At 43.2% G+C, this 21,582-nt stretch overlaps 1 protein-coding gene across 7 annotated transcripts in view; it reads left to right on the forward strand.

Annotated features, from left to right (window-relative positions):
• Utrn (utrophin) overlaps positions 1-21,582 on the forward strand; it is a 504,577-nt gene that overhangs the window by 133,026 nt on the left and 349,969 nt on the right. For all 7 annotated transcript variants that reach the window (XM_087911817.1, XM_087911819.1, XM_087911818.1 and 4 more), the window contains 10 exons: positions 1,107-1,279; positions 4,017-4,132; positions 5,052-5,212; positions 10,102-10,305; positions 11,415-11,596; positions 12,661-12,811; positions 14,217-14,336; positions 15,527-15,628; positions 19,992-20,099; positions 20,369-20,548. In XM_087911817.1, coding sequence (XP_087767943.1) covers positions 1,107-1,279; positions 4,017-4,132; positions 5,052-5,212; positions 10,102-10,305; positions 11,415-11,596; positions 12,661-12,811; positions 14,217-14,336; positions 15,527-15,628; positions 19,992-20,099; positions 20,369-20,548 — 1,497 coding nt within the window. The remainder of the gene's footprint in view (positions 1-1,106; positions 1,280-4,016; positions 4,133-5,051; positions 5,213-10,101; positions 10,306-11,414; positions 11,597-12,660; positions 12,812-14,216; positions 14,337-15,526; positions 15,629-19,991; positions 20,100-20,368; positions 20,549-21,582) is intronic.

Here is a 21,582-nt window from a genome sequence, read left to right on the forward strand (position 1 = left end):
CATTTCATATTGTTGAAGTTTTTGGAAAGTTCTGAGCTGCTACTTTGTAGAATGTTCCCGGGAGTGACTCTACTGACCAGCAGGTTAGGTTCAGGTTGTTCATTGGGTAGAAGTGTTGCAGCCAACATACTGAGGTTCCTCAGTCACTGTGTCAGGGGCGTGTGCTGTCTACTTGCTTTCTCTGGCCATGTTTACTTAGGTTAAGGCAGGACTACTTCCATCCATCCATTCACCCACCCATCCATCCATCCATCTATCCATCCATCCATCCATCCATCCACCCACCTGCCCATCAATGGATGAACTATGGACTTCTGAATAGGTTTATCATCTTTTGCTAATATTCATCCTGACGTGGCAGTTGTCTTAGATTTGGCTCTTTTGGATACCTTACATTGGCTAATGGTCTTTCTGATGAGTCTCCATCATTATTTGAGATCTTCCCTTATATATATATTACTTTAGGATAATAATAAAACATTAGTTCTTTAGTATCAAACATTAGTATGATTTTTATTGCTTTCAGGAAAATTGCTTAATTCTCTGATTTTGTAGTCAGTCAACATGCTTCTACTCTTATTTGTGGAGAAAATTAAATTTGTATTTAGTTTTTTATGGAAAAGCCCTTGCAAATAAAAGGTATTAAAATATGACTTTTTCATAGCAATGAAAGAAAAGTTCAGTATAATTAAAAAGTGCAAATATTTCTTAAGACATAGAACAGGGTGATGTATAGAAAATCCTACTACCCTCAAAGACACCTAAAATTTAACTTTCCATGCTTTAAAGTAGAAATTGGAAATAAAATAAATGCTAATTACAAGCTTCATAATATTTGATTAGTCCAATTTTTGTTTTGTTTTGGTTTTCGTTTGCTTCTTTTTCAAAAGAGGGTTTCTCTGTAGCTCTGGAGCCTGTCCTGGAACTCTCTCTGTAGACCAGGCTGGCTTCAAACTCACAGAGATCCGCCTGTCTCTGACTCCTGAGTGTTGGGATTAAAGGTATGCACCACCGTTGCCTGGCCAAGTCTAATATTCCTTATCCAAGAACTTCCCTGAAGGAAATGTTATGTTATAAACAGATGTGTGTGTGTGTGTGTCCCTCAGGTGAAAGATGTCATGAAAGATGTGATGTCAGACCTGCAGCAGACCAACAGTGAGAAGATCCTGCTGAGCTGGGTGCGACAGACCACCCGGCCCTACAGCCAAGTCAACGTCCTCAACTTTACCACCAGCTGGACTGATGGGCTCGCCTTCAATGCTGTGCTCCACCGGCACAAGTGAGACGCCCTGTGGCTTATAAATCTCTGTCTCCTTTGTGTCCCCTCCGCTTCTCTCCCCCATAACCCTATTCTCTATCTTGGTTGCCCTCACGGCTCATGTTCAGTAAAACGTTAAGGAAGGCAGTGCAGTAGGAGATCGACCACTGGCCATTCCTTCAGCACGCCAGGGCTACGGTGCAGGGTCCATGCTTTCTCCTACACGTTTATAAATGAAGAAATGTGGGATAATTGACATAGTTTAATCCCACTCATTTAGCCCTAACCGGTAATATATACAGAGACGTGTGTGCGACTTTTGTTCTTATAGCAGAAGGAAAACTCTGTTTATTGTGTTACCCACATTATGAAGAGCTACACCAATGTTCTTATGAAAGCTCATAAGCAAGATTCTAACATGTCGATAAGAATATAATGCAAAAATAGCAATTGCGTCCCAGAAGAGTAAGCGGCCTGAAATAACTTTCTAATAAGAAACCAAGGCAGTGAATGCATTGCTATGAAATGTAGTGGGATAATCACAGTTTGTATTGAAAGTGGCAACCCATGACAGTGCTGGATGTATGAGGATGATCTCATGTTTCATCTTGGAAGCTTTAACAGCTGAGGAACAGATGGGCGGTGGGGACACACGCCTTCCACCCCAGTGCTCAGGAGGCAGAGGCAGGTGGATCTCTGTCAGTTCGAGGACAGCCTGGCCTACAGAACAAGTTTCAGGACAGGCAGGGCAACACAGAGAAACCTTGTCTTGAAAAATGAAACAATCAAACAAACAAAATAAGCTGAGAAAGAGCTCTCTTGTATAGAATGACCTGGTAACCAGTTGAGCTGATATTAACAGGGGGTGCGGGACAATTATTTAACTGTGTGTTATTATGTGCCTTGCCACACCATACCCTCCAAATAAATTCTCTGTGCATTAAAGATTAAATGCAAAAGGCAGGCAAATCATATTATGTTTCGTTGCTGTTATGAATTATTAATTTTCTCATTTAATTCCCTAAACGTTCCTGGCTGTTATATACAAATAAAGTATACTTTTCTAAACTTACTTCTTGCATCTTAGCAAGTTTGTGTCTGTACACTATAGGCTTGGGTTTCTTTGTTTCATACTTTATTCTGTTTTTCATCTTTGCTGATAGGATGCTAGATTGTGAAGTAATCATGGCCAAGTTTAGAATATCCTTGAAATGTGGCATCCTTCCCTCCTGGCCCTCTTCTCCTATTCTTGACTGGCTCTGGCTCTTCGCATAGCATTGATTCAAATTAGAGACAGTGAGTAGAATGATTCGCTCTTGATAACAAAGGAGGTGCTTTTAATATTTTCCTGTAAGACTGATGTTTTCTATAGCTTTTTTTTTGATATTCTGAACTTATTATGGGGTTAAAGACCCTTTCCCTTCCCGACTCTTCCCCTGTCTTCTTGAGGATGCTGCCTGGTACTGTTAAGGAGCTGTTGAATTTGTCTAGTACATTTTGCATTTATTAGCTCATTGGTTCAACAAATGTACATAAAGTGGCTTCTTGCACTCAACACAAGGATACAGGTGGAACAAAGCAGACAAAGACCCCAGTTCCTTCCAACTGGAGATAGTCATTAATTAAAAAAATAAATGTAAACTGTAGCTGGGCATGGTGGTGCACACATGATCCCAGAACTTGGGTGGTGCAAGGATCGTGACTTCAGAGTCATCTTCTGCCACATTAACTATTTTGAGACCAGGATGGGCTGCCTGTTGAAGACTCTGCCTCAGAAGACGTGTGTGTGTGTGTGTGTGTGTATGTGTGTGTGTGTGTGGCTGGGAACTGTAAGTTGTACAGTGTTTTGAAATGGTAAGCGCGCTAAAGAAAAATAAATACACTAGGCAAGAGGGAAGAGGCATCCATCTGGTATGTGGGAGGCTAGTGGCTGAGTGACAGAGAGGAAGTGGGTAGACAGGGGGTGGGGGCGGCCAGTCTCAGTGAGGGGGTGGGGTGCTCAGATACAAGATGGTGTGCAAAGAAAACGAATGTCTTGTCGCTTTGTCCAGCCACTGATGCTGTCCAAGTTGTGAGACAGGAAGAGAGATAAGATGTAAACGAGACACTAGCTGTCCCTAGGAGGGCGAGTGGACGGGAATTGATTCCCTTAGCACCTTTGTGGTTAGAATAACTAAGGAACGCTTGCAGCTGTGGTTTCTGTCTTTTCGCCTTGGTCCCTTTTGGCTTGTAGAGGCACCAAGTGCGGTCTGAAACTTGCTATGTAGACGAAGCTGTTCTCAAACATGCTCTGTAGATGAGGCTGCCCTCTGATCTGTGATCCTCTTGTCTTAGTCCAACTGAGCACTGTGCACCTCTAGGCCCAGAACCCTTGCCCTGATTACAGAACTTAGTCCGTTGAAATCACTGGTTGTGCTGATTCATTTAAGCCCATTGACTTCATTTCTCCTACCACTGTGGTGCCATTTTTTCCTTGTCTGTATTGATAGGTTTCCTCTATTCGTGGTTTACTATTTAGGACATATTATAGACTCAACTCCTCCAATCACCTTAGAGTGTCTACTTATTATCATCATGTCTGTTAATTACTTTCTGATTTTGTGTATTTTATAAACTTTTGAGACATAAAAGATACAATTTAAATGGCACCCATAAATTTCAAAAAAATAGAGTTTAGAATGTGATTGATTACGACACCATCTACATCATTTTTCTTGTGTTTTGCCTTTACTGAATTTCATTTGTATGGTACTTTCAGACCCGATCTCTTCAGCTGGGACAGAGTGGTCAAAATGTCCCCCATTGAGAGACTCGAACATGCTTTTAGCAAGGCCCACACTTACCTGGGAATTGAGAAGCTGCTAGACCCTGAAGGTAAGGTTGAGAATATGCTCTTGAACTTGATTCTGCTTTATAATTGAGAAATGATGCTGTTCTCGTTTTTAGAATGTATTATGACAATTAAGATATAAGCCATTTTGTTGTATTTTTGTGTTCATTTTCTTATTTACCTTTGTGTGTGTATGTGTTTGTGTGTGTTGTGAGTGAGTGGTGTGCGTGTGTGCACCCATGTGTGTGCCATGTGTGCAGAGGAAGTCAGATGTCTTTTTTTCTCATTTCCCATCTTGTTCCACCTTATTAGGCTGCCTATCAATAAGTTCCCGGGGTCCACCTCCCACCTCCCATTTTATTGCGGATATTTTTCCTTGTGTAGTTAAATGTGCAGGTTCCTTAGGCAGTGGGTTAATTATTTCACTGGATAATAGTTAAGCTGTATAAAGTAGCATCGAAATACTTTTAGGAATCTGCTTGTTAGACAAACAGTTCAGTGTTGGCTTAGTTTCTGAAAAGGCATGTATGTGTGAGCATTTGCATATGGCTTGAAGCTGCGACTTTAGGCTTGAATGTTGTATGAATGAGGCCTGTGTCATATTTTAAATGGCAAGTTGTATAGCTTGCCTTTGAGTGTTTTAAGATAGCTTCTCCCTCCTCCATTTCATCCGAAGGCACAGTCTTACTTAGTATTTCGTCCAGGCAGCCTTCAAGCTCGTGAGCCCCCTGCCTCAGTCTCCTACGAACTGGGACTGTAGGTTTGCACCATCATACCCGGCTTCTTGGGAGACGGTTACAAGCTGTCTCACATTCTGTGATTCGCAGTAGCAATTTCCTGAGACACAGTGTTGCGGCGTATAAACGAGGCATTGTTTCTGGGTACAAGGCAGTTACTTTTTTACCTAACTTGGAGCAGCTTACAGTTTCTGCACCTCTGAGTCATCCTTTCTTCCACTTTTAGATGTTGCCGTGCAGCTCCCTGACAAGAAATCCATAATTATGTATTTAACGTCTCTGTTTGAGGTGCTTCCTCAGCAAGTCACGATAGATGCCATCCGGGAGGTGGAGACGCTCCCACGGAAGTACAAGAAAGAGTGTGACGAGGAAGACATTAATACGCAGGTACTGGCCCATTTGTCTTGGGACTTCTGACTTGCCCGTTTGTTTCCTCCTAGGTACTGGGTCATAGTTTCTTGGCATCCATGCCTTTTCTAAGTTTGATTTTTTTTTTTGTGAGTATGCAGTTAAACTTATGCGTCACTCAGCCAAATTGAAAAGGAGAGTGCTTTCTTTCCCATGGTGAGTTGGAGTCAGGGTCTGAGGTTGTTGATCCCGGTGCAGCATGCCATGCTAGAAGCTGTACTTTGCTGTAAACCGGCTGCCGAGGGGGTGGCCGAGGGGGTGGGTTTTTAACCACAGTCATAGACCATGGCATTGCTGCCAGGCATGAGAAATGGTTTTTCTCATGTTATCATGGCTTTGTGTGTGTGTGAAGTATTAGTTTTCTTTCTGTTTGGGGACTGTTAATAAAGAACTTTTTTTCCATTTTCTTTTCATAAGGACTCTCAAAATATAAACCTTACTTTCTCTTTTTCTTAAGAGAGGCAGTCCACCATAAGTTACTCATCAAGTTTTCCATAAATGGGCTAACAGATGTTTTCAGCAGAGTATAAATGATGCTTTCCTAAGAAGATATGAATAATGGATTTTTTTTCTTCCTCTATTATCCTGTCTTGACTCAATCTCTTTGTGATTTTTCTCTAAAATCCCAGTCTTCATTCATAAAAGGAAGATTCTTTGTTCAGATTTTGAAAGTCACACAGTCTAATATTTTAGTTCCGAGGTGCACCTAAGTGCTAGGGGCATGGCTTGGTCAGTAAAGTGTTTGCTGCTCATGCACGAGGGCCTGAGTTAGGATGCCCCTCATGCACATAATCACTGGGTTCCCTGGTATCCCAGTAATGCTAGTGCTGGGAGGAAAGGGCCGGTGGGTCTCTGGAGCTCATTAGCCAGCCAGCCTAGCTGAATCCATGAACTCCAGGTTCAATGAGAGACGTGGTCTCGATAATATAAGATGGAGAACACCTGAAGAATATACCTGACATCAACCTCTGTGTGAACACGCATATTCCCACACCACAGGGGTCTCCACACACAATGAGAAAGGGAGGTGGGGATTTCCAATTTTTCAGCAGTGCCATTTTGGAGGAGACAGAATGTTGTGCCTTCAAGCTTAAATTTCATCCCCTAGTACTTGTATGGGGTTAGTGTCTTGGCCTCTCAACCACTGCGGTTAATGTCACCCTGTTGGTTAAGACCGTGCATTTAATGAGCACTCAGTAAGGCCGCCTACCTATCATTAGTATAACGTTTCCTTCTGGATTTGTTTTGACATTCTCATTTAGCAAATTCCTTTTTCAAAAAAAGGTTATTTAATTCTTCGATTATGATAATAATCTTAAACATAGTATCTTTCTCCCACACTTCGATGAGATTTAGAGAATTTACTTGTTCTTTTAGATTTCAGATGGCATGTCCTAATCATTTTTATTTTTATCCATTTCAAAATAACATAATTTTTAGAAGAAGAAAAAAATTACGGAGGAGGAAAAGGGCAGAAACAGGGCCTGATTGTGAATCCAGATTTCTTTTTAGTTTTGACCTTGAAATAATACAGAAGAGAAACCCTTAAGTTCTGCAAGAGATTCACTTTTGTCTCTGGTCATGTGGACACATTCTGCTTTGATGATACACCTTACTGGGTCATGGAGATGGTGCTCGGTTTTCCTCTTTGTTTTGCTTCTTCTGTCATTTCTTTATTGGACTGATTTTGTTACAGAAATAAGACATTTCAATTCTTAGTGTTAAGGCTGTTCTCTTTTTCACAAAGGAAAGGCTGCCAAGATGGCTCAGTGGGTAAAAGTGCTCGTTCCAAAGGGTGATGGGTCTAAGTTAGGTCTCCAGAACGTAGAAGGAGAAAATCAATGTTATAAAGTAACGGCGAATCAATCCCACACCAGTTATGTTTTAAGGGGTTATTTATTTTGGGGGGTAAAACTTACATACACCATAAACCGTCAGGAAGGGAGCCTAGTCGCTGGAGCAGGAGCCAGGAGCAGGAGCCGAGACCAAGCGCCGGAACCAAGAGGCCCGAGCCGAGATCTGTGGCTCTTTTAAAAGAGAAATATACCACGCCCCAGTGGGCTGGTGTGGAGCGGAAGGCCCTCCCGCAGCACCATGGGCTCGTGCTTCAGCGACTATTGGCTGAAGCAGCGGAAGATACTCCCGCAGCAATAAAGTTGTTCACTACCTCCATATATGTGCACCCACCCACACAATAATAGTAAATGAGAGACGGGGAGGGGGAAGTGTTTATTTTATGGTATTGGATAAAATAATCACTTCTATTTAGGGTGCAAGGTGACATGGTAAGAATTCCAGAAACCATTTTCTATTTGTCTACAGATAAGCATATTAACTCTTTCCTCTACACGTGTATGCTTTTATTGCTACCTTAGAGGTTCAGTTACATTAACTGAGGAAACCAAATGGGATCAAGTCTTAACTCTCTCCCTATTGGCTGGCCTTGCTGTCTGCTGTTCTCTAAGAAACACTGACAGCTGGCCCCCTCTCTGGCTCTACTTTTCCCAATATGCTGAGTAGCATTAGGTTGTCTGTGGGCAATTCCTGCATCTCTTTAAAATCCAGCCAGTTGAAAATCTATTTTCAAGTTAATGCCCACTGAGTATTTGCATGTTGAGCTTGCCCCCCCACCCCTACCACTCCCCTCTCCCCCCCATCCCCTGGCCATGGATGCTGGTACCTACACAGAGGACTCTTGATTACCAGCATTCCTAGTTTTGCATGCTTTTATCATTCTTTAGACATTTGCTCCTAAATCGCTTTTAGAGAAATCTGAGTGCTACGATTTCAGGATTTTACATTGAGAACTTAGTTTACGTTCCTTCCTATGTCTTGGCGTCATTTGTCTCTTAGTTAGCCAGTGTTTTGACTCACTGGCTCGTTTAACTCCTATAACTCAGTTTGAACAGATCCATTTGATTTCTCTAAAACAACTTCTTTTGTGCTCCAAACCCTAGCTTTAATGTTAATTTAATACCCCTTACGCTATAATTTGCAGCCAGAATGGACTTTTCTTCTTTTCTTCTTATGTATGTTGAATTCCACGTATGAAGTTCCTTACTTCCTCAGTTTTAACGGAATCGTTAAGGGGACTCTCCTCTCGTTAATCCATCACGATCCATCCCCAAGTGCCTACACTGCCTTTCTCCAAATCCTGCTGTTTCAGTATTTTGGTGAACTATGTGAAGAATTTGAAATTGTGACTTAAGAGCACTGAGAAGACAGTGGAGGATTTCAGGCCTGGCGGCCCGTGGGTGCAACCACATGAGTGGGATCATTCTCTCTGCCATCTGGGAAATGGACTGGGAGGTAGGACTGTGGGTACCAAAAGTTAGCAAGCCATTGTCACCCAGAGGAGAGACATACATGGCTGTAGACGTGGAAGGGCTGTACGGGTTTCAGTTGAACTTTGAAGGTAGGACTACCTTGCAGATTAAACGTGGGGTGACGAAAGAAAGAGAGAGAGAAATCCTGGCTGGAGTACTTGGCGTGCATGGAGCCTGATGGGGTAAAACGCTGGACTGTTTAACTGTGGATATGGTTTGATGTATCTTCTAGACACTAGGGGTGTCAGAGATGCTGATGGGTAGAAAGAGTTTTATCTGAAATAGAGTATCTACAGGATATGCATTGTTTTTTTAAAAAAACAATAGAAATAAGTGATATACGTAATATATACTCAGTCAAAGTATATAAAGAAAAAGAAACTTTAGGAGGTTTATCACTTACAGATGGGCAGGGCCACTGAACTGGGAGGGAACCAGTGTTCTGCTCCTGGGAAGGAGAGCCTGGGGAAGTCAGGAGGGGACAGCTCCAGAGGAAACCACTGAGAAGCTTCTGGAAGAAACACGTGATGGCAGTCTCCTCTTGTTCCTGGTTGGTGTGTGTTGTTCTGGAATAGCTGTCATGAGAGACAGTCGAATTGGTTAATTGTATGGTCACTCTAAAAGTAAGGCTAAAAATGAATTTGCCAACTTTTCAGTCGTCTGGGGGCAAATGTTGAAACGGTGTTGAAACAGAATGTTTAGAAACACTAGTGGTCATGTGTGTGGCATGGCTCAGTACTGTTCTCTTCATTCATGTACAAGTAGAAGATTTTATTTAACAATGTGCTAGAGGATTGAGCCATGGGATGGTCTGTTCACAAGTTTTAAATAAGTTTGGCTTTGAAGGGGAACCAAAGAGCAAGAGGGGCCGTAGGCTTGGTTACCAGATCACAAAGTCCTTAATGAGAAACTCGTTTCAAAAGAGATTGGCAGAAATTTCTTCTACAAGCCTTGACTCCCAAACCGAAACCCCAAACTAGAGGGCCGTTTTTCCAAAAAAAATGAAACACAAAATCCTGTCAGTACCATAGGTTGGCTGTGTGTTGTTGTTCACTGTGTAACATGCAATACTAAAATGTGGGGTCCTGAAGGAATTTTAATCAGGGGTCAAAGCAGAGTTCCTGGCTGGCTTTTTCTGTAAATTGTAGCCATTGTCCAAGGGTCAGCATGCTTTCTGTGCTCCATCAATGTTCTCTATTTCATGAAGTCAACTAGTGTCCCTTTATGGGACTGCTGGCATTTCGAGCTTCCTGGAGAGCCATTTATTTTTGTTCAGCCATGACTCATGTGGGATATTTTTCTCTCCCTGACTCTATGTTAGAATTTCCTCAAATGTGGAACTCGTGTGTGTACTCTATTTTGTATTTCTTGATGTCTTAGTGAGCCAAATAAGTGTCCTCTGATGAATTCATGACTTTGCTTGCTCAGCTCATGAGAGCTAGATGGTCTCCTGAGACCCTGGTCCCTGCTTGTTTTTTTCCAGATAGTGTGAGTGCGGTGAACACCTGTATCTTCATGATTGCTGTGGGTTTGTTTCCACAGAGCGCAGTGCTGGCCGAGGAAGGCCAGAATCCCCGAGCTGAGACCCCCAGTACTGTCACCGAGGTGGACATGGATTTAGACAGCTACCAGCTCGCTCTGGAGGAAGTGCTGACGTGGCTGCTGTCGGCGGAGGACACGTTTCAGGAGCAAGATGACATTTCTGATGATGTCGAAGAAGTCAAAGAGCAGTTTGCTACCCATGAAGTAAATATCTGTAGATAAGAACCGGATCTGTCTAAGGGTAGTGACTGACTTCAGTGTGGGTGGGGTGACTGCATGATCCGCTTGCTGTTTCCTGAATTCTGCTCTATATAAAAAGGTCACGGTGTAGTGTCTGTGCTCTTTACATGGGCTTGGTTAGGAAACCAGAGTGGATGATGGGCAGCTCATGGGAGTCAGATTCCAGACTTCAATCTTAGGTTTTTTAGAACTGTTGATGGATATCAGGGCATATCGATGTTCCTCTTTGAAATATTTAGCTGTATCTGAAAATCAAAATGACTAACTGGTATCCCAAATCACTAGGTTTCTGATGCTCCCAGAAAAGCCATTATTTTCATTTATTGTCTGATTTATCCACTGCTATATCCAGTGCTCCTGGACAATTTTGTACAAGGGGAACTATTTGCTATTTGGAGATACAATAATGATTTTCTCTATATGGGGAATTCTTTTTGGTTAAGCAGGTTTTAGTTTTTGTTTTATCTTGTGTGTGTGTGTGTGTGTGTGTGTGTATGTTTGTGTGTGATGTTATTTGGCATTTGGGATTGAAATGGCTAGAAATGGCAATATTCCATAAGAAGTTTATCTTGTATGTGAATGTGGTGCTTTGACTATTTTTTTATATGTATGGCGAATCCCATCTTTATGATATATTAGCAACATAATCAGCATTTGTTTAAAAGAGATGACTTGCCTGATACAGTCTTTGGCTAGTAAGTCTGGTTACCCAAGTTCCATTCCTGAAACTCATGTGGTGCAGAGAGAGAAAGAACCACCTCTCACAAGTTGTCCTGTGATCTGCCCTCTCCCATCCAAGTGCGTGCACTCTCATGCACGTGGGCACTCACACAAATAAATAAACAAATGTAAAAGTTTTAAAAATAAGCATTGTCTGTAACATTGTTTTCTTTGATCTAGCTTTCTTCTGAGTTCTAGTTGATGCAGACTTCTCATTTTCGGAGCTCAATATACTCCCTCAGGCTCCTTTGTCTTGGTTGCTTTCTCTATGGCACTGATATCGAGGTTATGCAGTTTATTTTTTATGTTTTTGCGACAAGTGACTCTCCACTGCCCACCGTTTTCCTTTCTAGACTTTTATGATGGAGCTGACAGCACACCAGAGCAGCGTGGGCAGTGTCCTGCAGGCTGGCAACCAACTAATGACCCAAGGGACTTTGTCGGACGAGGAGGAGTTTGAGATCCAGGAACAGATGACCTTGCTGAACGCGAGATGGGAGGCCCTCCGGGTGGAGAGCATGGAGAGGCAGTCGCGGTGAGTGGAACTCAAGGAACAAGAACCCAACTCCGCAGACCGCATTGCACAGTTAAGCTCAAGTACCCATCTGTGGGTCTTGTGAAAACGATCAGGACAGGCCTTGCGGTGGCCTGTCTCCTTTCTAGGGGTCCTGCCACTGGAATATGTTTATGATCTCTATGTCCTCCTTGATATATTAGTCAGGACATAGGAGAAAGCTGGAATGTGGGAGGTGGTGGTGAGAAGGGAGAATATATTTTGCATGGATGGTATCATAGTTTTATTTTTGTTATGGTGATAAAATACTGTGGGGAGAAAGGGCTTATCCTAGCTGACAATTCCAGGTTACACTCTCATCATTTTGGGGACATCACAGGGGCGTGAGCTTGAAGTAAGTATTCACGTCATTTCCTAGTCAGAAGCAACAGGAATGACTGCACCCGTGCTTAGTGCTCAGCTCGCTTTCTTTAGTCTTCCAGAGTCCAGGGCCCCAAGCCTGCTTTTGGACGGGCCTTCCCATATCAATTAAGGTGATCAATCCAATCCCCGCAGACACGGCCACAGGCCAACTTCATCTAGACAGCCCCTCATTGAGACGTTCCCATCAGGTGATTCTAGGCTGCCCCGAGTTGGCGGTTCAAACTTACCTCCACAGGTGGCTTTTTCTGTGCAGTAGCATTAGTATCAGCAAGGAATGGCTGGGAGGTGACCACAGGGCAGTGTGACGTGAACTTCCCATCCAGTGTGCTGTCACAACCTTACCCCATGGTCAGCTTCACTTCCCACGGTGTGTTTCGCATTCCTTTGCCGTTTCCACCAATTTAATAGGCAGGAATTCCTGAGTGTAGAAACAATGATCCTGTTATGAATACGGGGAGCCGTTATTTATGCTCTTGCAGTACATTTAATGGACTCCAGTTATGACGATCATAAAGGTTGTCCTCCTTAGTTTTCTACATTGACAGACTCTCTGCTGCTTGGACCGTTAGTTAGACAAGGGTGTATATCTCTTGCTCCCACTGCCCTGGTGCCTCTGCCAGGGAACAAGGTGGAGGCAATGATGTTCTGTCCCCCCTGGCCAGGTTGCACGATGTGCTGATGGGACTGCAGAAGAAGCAGCTGCAGCAGCTCTCGGGCTGGCTAACCCTCACAGAAGAACGCATTCAGAAGATGGAAAGCATCCCACTGGGCGATGACCTGCCGTCCCTGCAGAAGCTGCTTGAAGAACATAGAGTAAATTTGCCCCTCTGTTTCTTGTCTACCTCGTTGCATGTGAAGATGGCACTCAGCCTTCCTGGGGCTTGATGGCTTCTCTACGCATAGAGTTAGGATGTGCGTGTGTGTGTGTTTGTGTGTGTGTGTTTTATTCAGGAGCTTGTAGTGGTGTCTGTGGGGAGGTGACATTTCAGAGCCGAGTGTGAAAGGGACAGCTTTGTACAGATGTGTGTGTCTTTCTTCTGAAAGTGTATGACACTTGTCACATGTGGGAAGGGTGATTTGGGACTCACAAGTGCATGAGAACCTGGGTGTGTGGTCATTAGTGCAGAGTCTGAGCAGAGAAACACGTTGGAAGATGTATCTAGACCTAATCCTGCAAGGAAAGCTGTTGCTTCTTCTCAGAAGGGCATGGAGGCTGTGTGTGAAGAACCAAAAGGTAGCGGGCAGTGTAACTTGGTCCCAGAGCCAGTGGTTCAGTTTTCCCAGTGGAAGGAAGGAAAGGAAGCAAGAGACACTCTCCCTGTATGGATTTTATTGATCAGTAAAACATCTGGATAGCCGATTAATAAAGCTTTAGGGTGACGCACCCTAAGAGGCATTTCACAACACTATTACCAGTGTTTAAATTAAACAAATTACTCTCTACAGATGTCTAATGATTGTTCTTTTCCTGTGGAAGAGGAAAGTGAAGACGTCCCTTTGTTCTGGTTGCTGTCTTGGGGAGCAAGAAAGAACTTCTATGAATCATATAGCCTTTTCCTCATCTCACATCACACGCCTTATAGAGCTAGAGAAAACCTCTGATTCTGGATGCTTAAACTCTGGACTTTTGGATTCACCTGTTCTACATTTTTTCCTTTCCTTTCCTTTCCTTTCCTTTCCTTTTTCCTTTCCTTTCCTTTCCTTTCCTTTCCTTTCCTTTTTCCTTTCCTTTCCTTTCCTTTCCTTTCCTTTCCTTTCCTTTCCTTTTTCCTTTTTCCTTTTTCCTTTCCTTTTCTTCGTTATGTAGCCCCAGCTGACTTTCTATGCAGACCAAGCTGGCCTTGCACTAACAGAGATCCTTCTGTCTCTGTCTCTTGAGTGCTGGGATAACCACATTTGGTTATATTTTTGTCTTTATTCCTAGAATAGACACAAGCTTCCCTTATCCTCCTCTTCCTCTTTTTTTGTTTTTGGGCCAAATTAGGACCGAAGAGGGCACGTACATTTGCTCATTTGCGATCAGTTTTGATGTTGAGCTTTCAGACTCTGGTTCATAATGAAACGGGAAAGTGTGTTCAGGCTTTCTTAGAGTTCAGTTCAGCACTTAGAGTAATGATTGGGAATGGCAATCCAAGGCCTCATTAGGTTTCCTTGACTACTGTTGGCAATGAAGAAGAGCAGAAATCATAGTTTAGCTTCTTTTCTTTTCTTCTTCCAGAGTTTGCAAAATGACCTTGAGGCTGAGCAGGTGAAGGTCAATTCCTTAACCCACATGGTGGTAATTGTTGATGAGAACAGTGGGGAGGGCGCCACAGCTGTCCTGGAAGACCAGTTACAGGTGAGGACACTGGCCGGTAGGACGGCCCCAAAGATGCTGCACCCACCTCTTCCTCCTGCGCACCACACTTCAGCCAAGTAGACTCGGCCAATCATCTTTTTGTTACTGTAATGAAGTTTCTGAAGCAGGCTACTTTATAACGAAAGAAGTTTGCTTAGCTCCCAGTTTTGGAGGCTGCCTGTCCAGACAGCCTGACACATGATCTTCTTTGGCTATTTCACAGTGGAGCAGGCGCATATGCATGTCTGTGCAGCGTCTCTCCCTTCATCTACGAAACCATTAGGATTTAATCATGGTGGGGCTACCCTTCATGCCCTGATTTAACCTAGGTGAAATCAAAACAAAGCAGACAACCCCACCAACCCTCCCCTACACACATTCTCCAGCTAAACTTCCACCATCTTGATACTATTCATGTGAGACCTTGAGAATTAACTGTTTGAATTCAGGGTGCCGTGGGGTGGAGATGGGGCACAAACCATGATACCCGCCTTTGCTTATACTACCCATGTTGGGGAGGGCTCCACGTGATGTGGGTCACAGGCTTGGCCAGGTATTCTCGCCTTCATTCCAGCCCTTGCAGTGAAGGCATGAGACTGTAATTCAGCTGCCTAGGACAGAACGTTAAGAAGATTTGAAAGCCCAGGAGCTCACTCCGGTGGTCCCCAGACTTTCCTGTGTGAGGCCACTTGAGGAACTTGTGAAGGAGAACACAGCCTGAAAAGCCTGAAGGAGAGAAAGTCCAATGTGGACTGCAGCTGTAGCACAGTGGTTGAATGCTTGGTGAACACATACAGATCTCTGGATTGGGCTCCACAAAGTGTAACAAATAAAAAATAAAATAAAAATAAAAAATAGGCATCAGCCATATACCCAATTTTAAAATACATTGCATTCCCACACAAACCTCCAGTGGAGTAGGAACTGGAATTCTACTTGTTTTTTCTCAGCTCTGGGTAATTTAAATACATTCTATGGAAACTACCTTTATTTTTCTCATATATATCCTTAAAAGTATTTTTCATAGCTACTGATGAGAAACCCCTTCTTGAAAAACCAAAGGAAAAAGAAGTATTTTTCATAAGTTGGTGCTTTATCACAAGGAGTGATGGCAGTCCTGGCTTTCTTGGGAAACTATATGACTGTGCCTCCTGGCTATTCTGATGGATGCTGGCTTCTCCCTTCCCTAGAAACTGGGTGAGCGCTGGACTGCTGTATGCCGGTGGACGGAAGAACGTTGGAACAGGTTGCAGGAAATCAGTATTCTGTGGCAGGAATTATTGGAAGAACAGGTATGAATGAAACTTCTGACCATCAAGGACAAAAACAAGGTGACAAGGAGTCCATCATTTCATTCAGGCTGAGGAACATGGCCGCTCTCTTCCCTGCCTTGGGAAGGACATAATTTGAAATAATTTTGAAAATATTTTACTGAAGTTTACAAATAACTTTAAAATTATAAAAATACTTAAAGGGAAAGCAAGTTATTTTGAATACTTGTATCACTTGAAGCTTTAAATTGACCGTCTATTCATTATTGATTGCTGCTTATTTAAGGAATTAATTCATTTACTTGCCTACAATTTTGGTTTTCTTGATTATTTATTTATTTGTTCTGTTCCTAGACTCACTGTGTAGCTAAAGATGACCTTGAGTTCCTGATTCTCCTGTCTCCAACCTGTAAATGCTGGGATTATAGGCATGGTGCACTCTACCAGTTTCCCACGGGGAGTGAAGTCAGGAACTTGTGCATAGTCATGTGCCCTACTAACTGAGCATTGACAGCCCCCTATTTATTATTTTGAAAGTCAAATTTCTATCAATATTTTATTTTTATTTATGCTCCTTATTCATTATGATCATGGTATATAGCTCTACGGTAATAATCATTTGATCTCTGTTCATTATTTGTAATGTTTTGTGCTTAGATCTGTACCATTCTTAATTTTTAAATTATAGTTTCTACTGGGTTTCCATTATGTGAGCCATTTGAATATGTACCAATACATTTCCCAGCATGTAGTGTTTATGCTCAGTAAATAATGGGTAAAGGAATAGCCTCAATACATTGTGAACATTAAATTATAATCTCCCTCTTAAATTCTAGCAGCATATGGGCTGAAATTAATGAGAAAATATTTTCTAGCATTGCCTTTGAATGAACACTCAGTTCCACTGTGTTGAGAAAACTGTCTGCGCAGTTTTTCTCTTAGAATGGTGGCCCTCTGCCCTCCCATTAACATTCCACAAAAGTCTTTATCAGGACAGAATACAAAGAAATGAAAATTTTCTCCCCAGCGCCAAACAGTTGTGTAGTAAGAAGCCGCTTGTATGTTTCCCGGCTGCCCAGACTCCCGAAATAATCACACAGAAACTATATTATTTAAATCACTGCTTGGTTCTTTAGCTCTAGTTTCTTATTTGTTAGCTTTTACATCTTAATTTAACCCACCTCCATTAATCTGTGCATCACCATGAGGTTGTGGCCTACCAGTAAAGTACTTCTGTCTCTGGCAGTGGCTCCGTGGTTTCTCCCTAACTCTGCCTTTCTTTCTCCCAGCATTCAGTTTACGCCACCCAGCTCTGTTCTACTTTATCATGGTCTCAAGATAATTTCTTTATTCATTAACCAATGGTATTCACAGCATATAAAGGGGAATCCCACATCACACTTGTAGCCTAGAAATAAGCAGACACAATGCTCCCACTTTCTTAAATACTTCTGTCCAGAAAAAAACAACTCTGTTCTCTGTATGGGGATCAGGAACCAGATGGGTGAGATCCTGTGGCTCTCCTTATGCAGTGGCTGATACAGTACATTTTAAACACAGTGTTGCAAACTTGTCTAAACCTAAGTGATTCATCAGCATGGTGGCCACTGTTGTTGTCCTTGCCCCTCCTCAGCTTCCTCCTCCTCCTCTTCCGTCAGTTAAGGATGACATAATGCATATGTGCATGTAGCTAGGTTGGTCACGCTCTTGCCTAGTATATGAAACCTTGGGCGACATCCTTAGTTGTCCATAAAGTGGGTGTGGTACATAACTGTCACCCCAGCTAGGGAGACAAAGGCAGGAGGACCAGAAATTCGACTTTATATTCAACTGTGTAGCAAATTTCAGACCTGTGAGGATTATGAGATCCCATCTCGAAATAGATCCACACCAAAAAAATAATCACATATTAGACTCGATTCTGCTTTCTGACATGCGGGTGATGCCCTTTAGCAATGTGTACATTCACCTGGAACTTTATGATAAGGTGAAAGTGTCCCATACAATAGTTAATATTTTCCTTCAGTAATTATTATTGTCATCAGAAAAAAACTTAGTGTGGCCTTTCTGCTTTCCGGGTTTGTTTATTGTTTGTTTTTTGTCAACATGACACAGGCTAGAGTTATTGGGGAAGAAGAACCTCCACTGAGACAATGTGTTCTTCAGATTGTTGTGTAGGCAAGCCTGTGGGGACATTTTCTTGATTGACGTTGGAGGGCCCAGCTCAGTGTGAGTGGTGCCTCCCCTGGGACAGTGTGCCTGAACCGTGGCAGAAAGCAGAGCAAACTGGAGGAGTAGGCAGTCCTCTCGTTCCACCTTTGCTGCCCTGTGTTCCTGCCTACGACCCTCAAAGACAGGGCGTGACCTGAGAGTTCAAAGTGGAGACAAAGCCTGTGCTTCCCAAGTTGCTTTTGGTGACAGTGTTTTATCACAGCGATAGAAAGTTGAAGACATAATTTATTGAAGTCTGGAAATAACTTTGAAATTAAAAAAAAGAAAGGAAAAATCAAGGGATATCAAGTATTTTGACCACTTGTATCCCTCAAAGCTTTAAACCGACCATTCATCCATTGACTGCTTCTGTGACACTCTCTCTCTCTCTCTCTCTCTCTCTCTCTCTCTCTCTCTCTCTCTCTCTCTGTATTATATCTGCACCTTTTGTCCTATTCCCTGGTTATCTATCTGAGTATCTTATCAGTTTTGCTAGACTGGATCTAGGACTTGCATGCATCTTGTATTTCTCTTTCTTTTGGGGGTGTTGGTGCTACTACACTACAGAGATCAGGAAGAGCTTGATTAATAAGACAATTGAGAAAGAATTCATCCCATTTTAAGTTCAGAAGTAACCCCTTTCCCCTGAGCTGTATATGAAAGCATTTCTATGATACTTATTACTTTGGGGGATTGCCTTAATGCGGTCACAGTTGCCCCTTAAGGGTTATCTTGCTATATCACTTAATATCTACTAAAAGAACACACACTTTTGGCTGTGAGTTTCAAGTGTTTTTGTTGCTGACCTTGGGCCATCCTCAGACTTCCTCTTTTCATGGAATTGCTTTTGAACTTTGACAGATTGCATACTTTTCATGCACGGTGCTGTGGATGGATAGTTGATTTAGAGGTAGGGACTCATGACCCAGCTCAGCCAGTAACTAGCAGGCTGACTTCGAACATGTCACTTGACTCCTGTCCCCTTCTCTAAAATGAGAAGCAGGGATGAGAAAGCCCCTCGGTACTTCCTCTTGCTTAAAACTAGAGTTGTACAGAGTGGTGGTGGCGCGTGCCTTTAATCCCCTCACTGGGGAGGCAGAGGTGGGAGGATCTCTGTGAGTCTGAGGCCTACAGAGTGAGTGCCAGAGCAGCGCACAGAGAAATCCCATCTTGACACCACCCCCCTCCCCCGCCCCGGGGTGGAATCCCAAAAAGCTTAGAGTTATTATATGATTTTTTTTTAAAGCTCAGCATAGGTGGACTTAGCGTCTTCGATCTACTCATCTTCTTGAGATTTGGGGATTAGTTACTGTATGGTATAGTGTTTTCCTGCTCCAATAAAATCCCTAGCCAGGTTTCATGTCATACACCTGTGAGTCCCAGATACTCAGGACGCTGGGATAAGAGGATTTCAAGTTTAAGGCCAGCTCGATAACACTAGCAAGACCCTAACAAACAAAATGAAACCCAAACCAAAAGCATCCTAGAGGCTGGGAAATATATAAGGAACAAAAGGCTTATTTTTATTCTTTTCTGAGGTCCTACTAAGGACTGAACCTAAAAAGTCTATCACTGAGTTACAACTACTGTCCTAAAGGCTTGCTTCATTCCTAGTTTTAGAGGTGGAAGCATCAAAGAATACAGTGCTAGCTTTGGTACGAAACCCCTCTTTATCACATCACAACATTTAGCACGGTGGTGGGAGTAGACACCAAAGGAAGAGTTCATGTGGACCCATAGGAAACCAGAGGTCAGGAAGGGGTCAGCCTTGCTCTTTGATAGCAATGGTTCTCAGGAACTTGTGGAAGCCCCAGAAATACTTCCTTCCTTCCTTCTGAGACCAGTACCCTCAGTGACTTCCTACTAGGTTCCACACACCTCTTCCCTGCCACACTGCACCAAAGTCTTCCAGCATAGTAACCCTTGGAGGACACACTAAATCCCGTCCACACACTGCCGGCCACCCTAGGTTAGGACTAAGAGCAGGTTTTCTGTGTAAGTTGCAGGAGGCTAGTGCTTTTGCCAATCATTTGCTCTTTGGACTTGGGTATTTAAAGTTTTTATTATCCTCAGTTAAATGTGATGCCATTAATACAAGTTAGATATTTGGGAACTTATGTGAATCACCAAATGATTTTCCATGTGTATTTCCAACTTTTGTTATTACTTGTAGTGTTTGTTGGAAGCCTGGCTCACCGAAAAGGAAGAGGCTTTGAACAAAGTCCAGACCGGCAACTTCAAAGACCAAAGGGAACTGAGTGTCAGTGTCCGGCGTCTGGCTGTAAGTTTCTCCCTGTCAGTGTCCGTTGTAAACCTGTGATGTCTAGTGTTTTCTAACTAGGTGTTAATTCAGTTGAGTGAATACAGGCTATGGCTCATTTTCCATTACTGTAAGGCTGCTGCCAGCCATGGTACCAAACCAAGAGCCATTTATTGTAGCATAGAGAAGGGTACCACAAACCAACCTCTTACACTTCCTGGGGGAGATAAGCCTTATTGAGAGAGAGAGAGAGAGAGAGAGAGTTGTCTGATAAATTTTTTACATACTAGATTTTGAAGGAAGACATGGAAATGAAGAGGCAAACATTGGACCAACTGAGTGAGATTGGCCAGGATGTGGGACAATTACTTAATAATCCCAAGGCATCTAAGAAGATGAACAGTGACTCCGAGGAACTAACGCAGAGATGGGATTCTTTGGTTCAGAGACTAGAAGACTCTTCCAACCAGGTACCTTTCCATTTGGGTAGTGTATTCCACCGTGAAGTAAATTTGTACTAATGCGGTACTAATTGACAATAGAAACGAGGCATTGTCATAATATAACCGAACCAGGAAAACATCCTGATGACCAAAAGAAGCCAGTTGTGCCCATTGTGGTTCTGTACCTCTGGAATGTGCAGGATAAAGTCTGGCAGAATAAAAGGCACTCACTGGTTTTCAGGGGGTAAGGATTGGGGAATGGGGTGCTGTAAGTTTTCCATGGACGCTGTGAGGTGCGGGGCGCCACCAGTGCAGCCTAGATGCTGAGACTGGCAGGGGTGCCGGGATTGACACATGGAGGCTTCTTTTCAGGAGGAAGAACAGCAACCTTTATTTTGCCCTGAGCTAAAGCTCTGCTGCTTCTCTGAAAATCACCGGCCGGAAAGAACACAAACATCCTTGTCAATTACAGACCGCAAGGAAGTTCCCCTGTCAGTCAGGGGAGTGAGTGAGGGCAGCTGGATCACAACACTGAGGTTGCCAGGGGTGGGGATTGGGGAATGGGATGCTGTGAAGTTGCCGGTGGTGGGGATTGGGAAATGGGATGCTGTGAAGTTGCCAGGGGTGGGGATTGGGGAATGAGATGCTATATAAGTTTGCCAGGGATGGAGAATGGGGAATGGGATGCTGTGAGGTTGCCAGGGGTGGAGAGTAGGGTATGGGATGCTGTGAACAGGTATAAGGTTCTATTTTGGGGTCTTTAGGTTATCTTACAGTGTAAGTCCAGCAGAAGAAAAGAGAGACAAGGCTATGAGCTACTCAACGATAGTACAAGCTTTTTATTTGGAAGAAAAGTCTGCAGAGTGGGTCTCCAGTTCAGGAACCAGAGCTCACTGTTTCCTTGCAGACTGGGAGGTTAGTTAGTCACATGGCGGAAAGGAGAAAGGGAAAGGACACTAACATGTTTTCCCATTTGTCCTGTGCAAAGAAAAGGTGCGTGGCAGCTTAGGAAATGTCAATAAACATCTCTTTCGGTCAGCCATTACTGGGGGTCAGCAGCG

Source organism: Myodes glareolus, chromosome 1, assembly GCF_982192425.1.
Source record: "Myodes glareolus chromosome 1, mMyoGla1.1, whole genome shotgun sequence".
NCBI lineage: Eukaryota > Metazoa > Chordata > Mammalia > Rodentia > Cricetidae > Myodes > Myodes glareolus.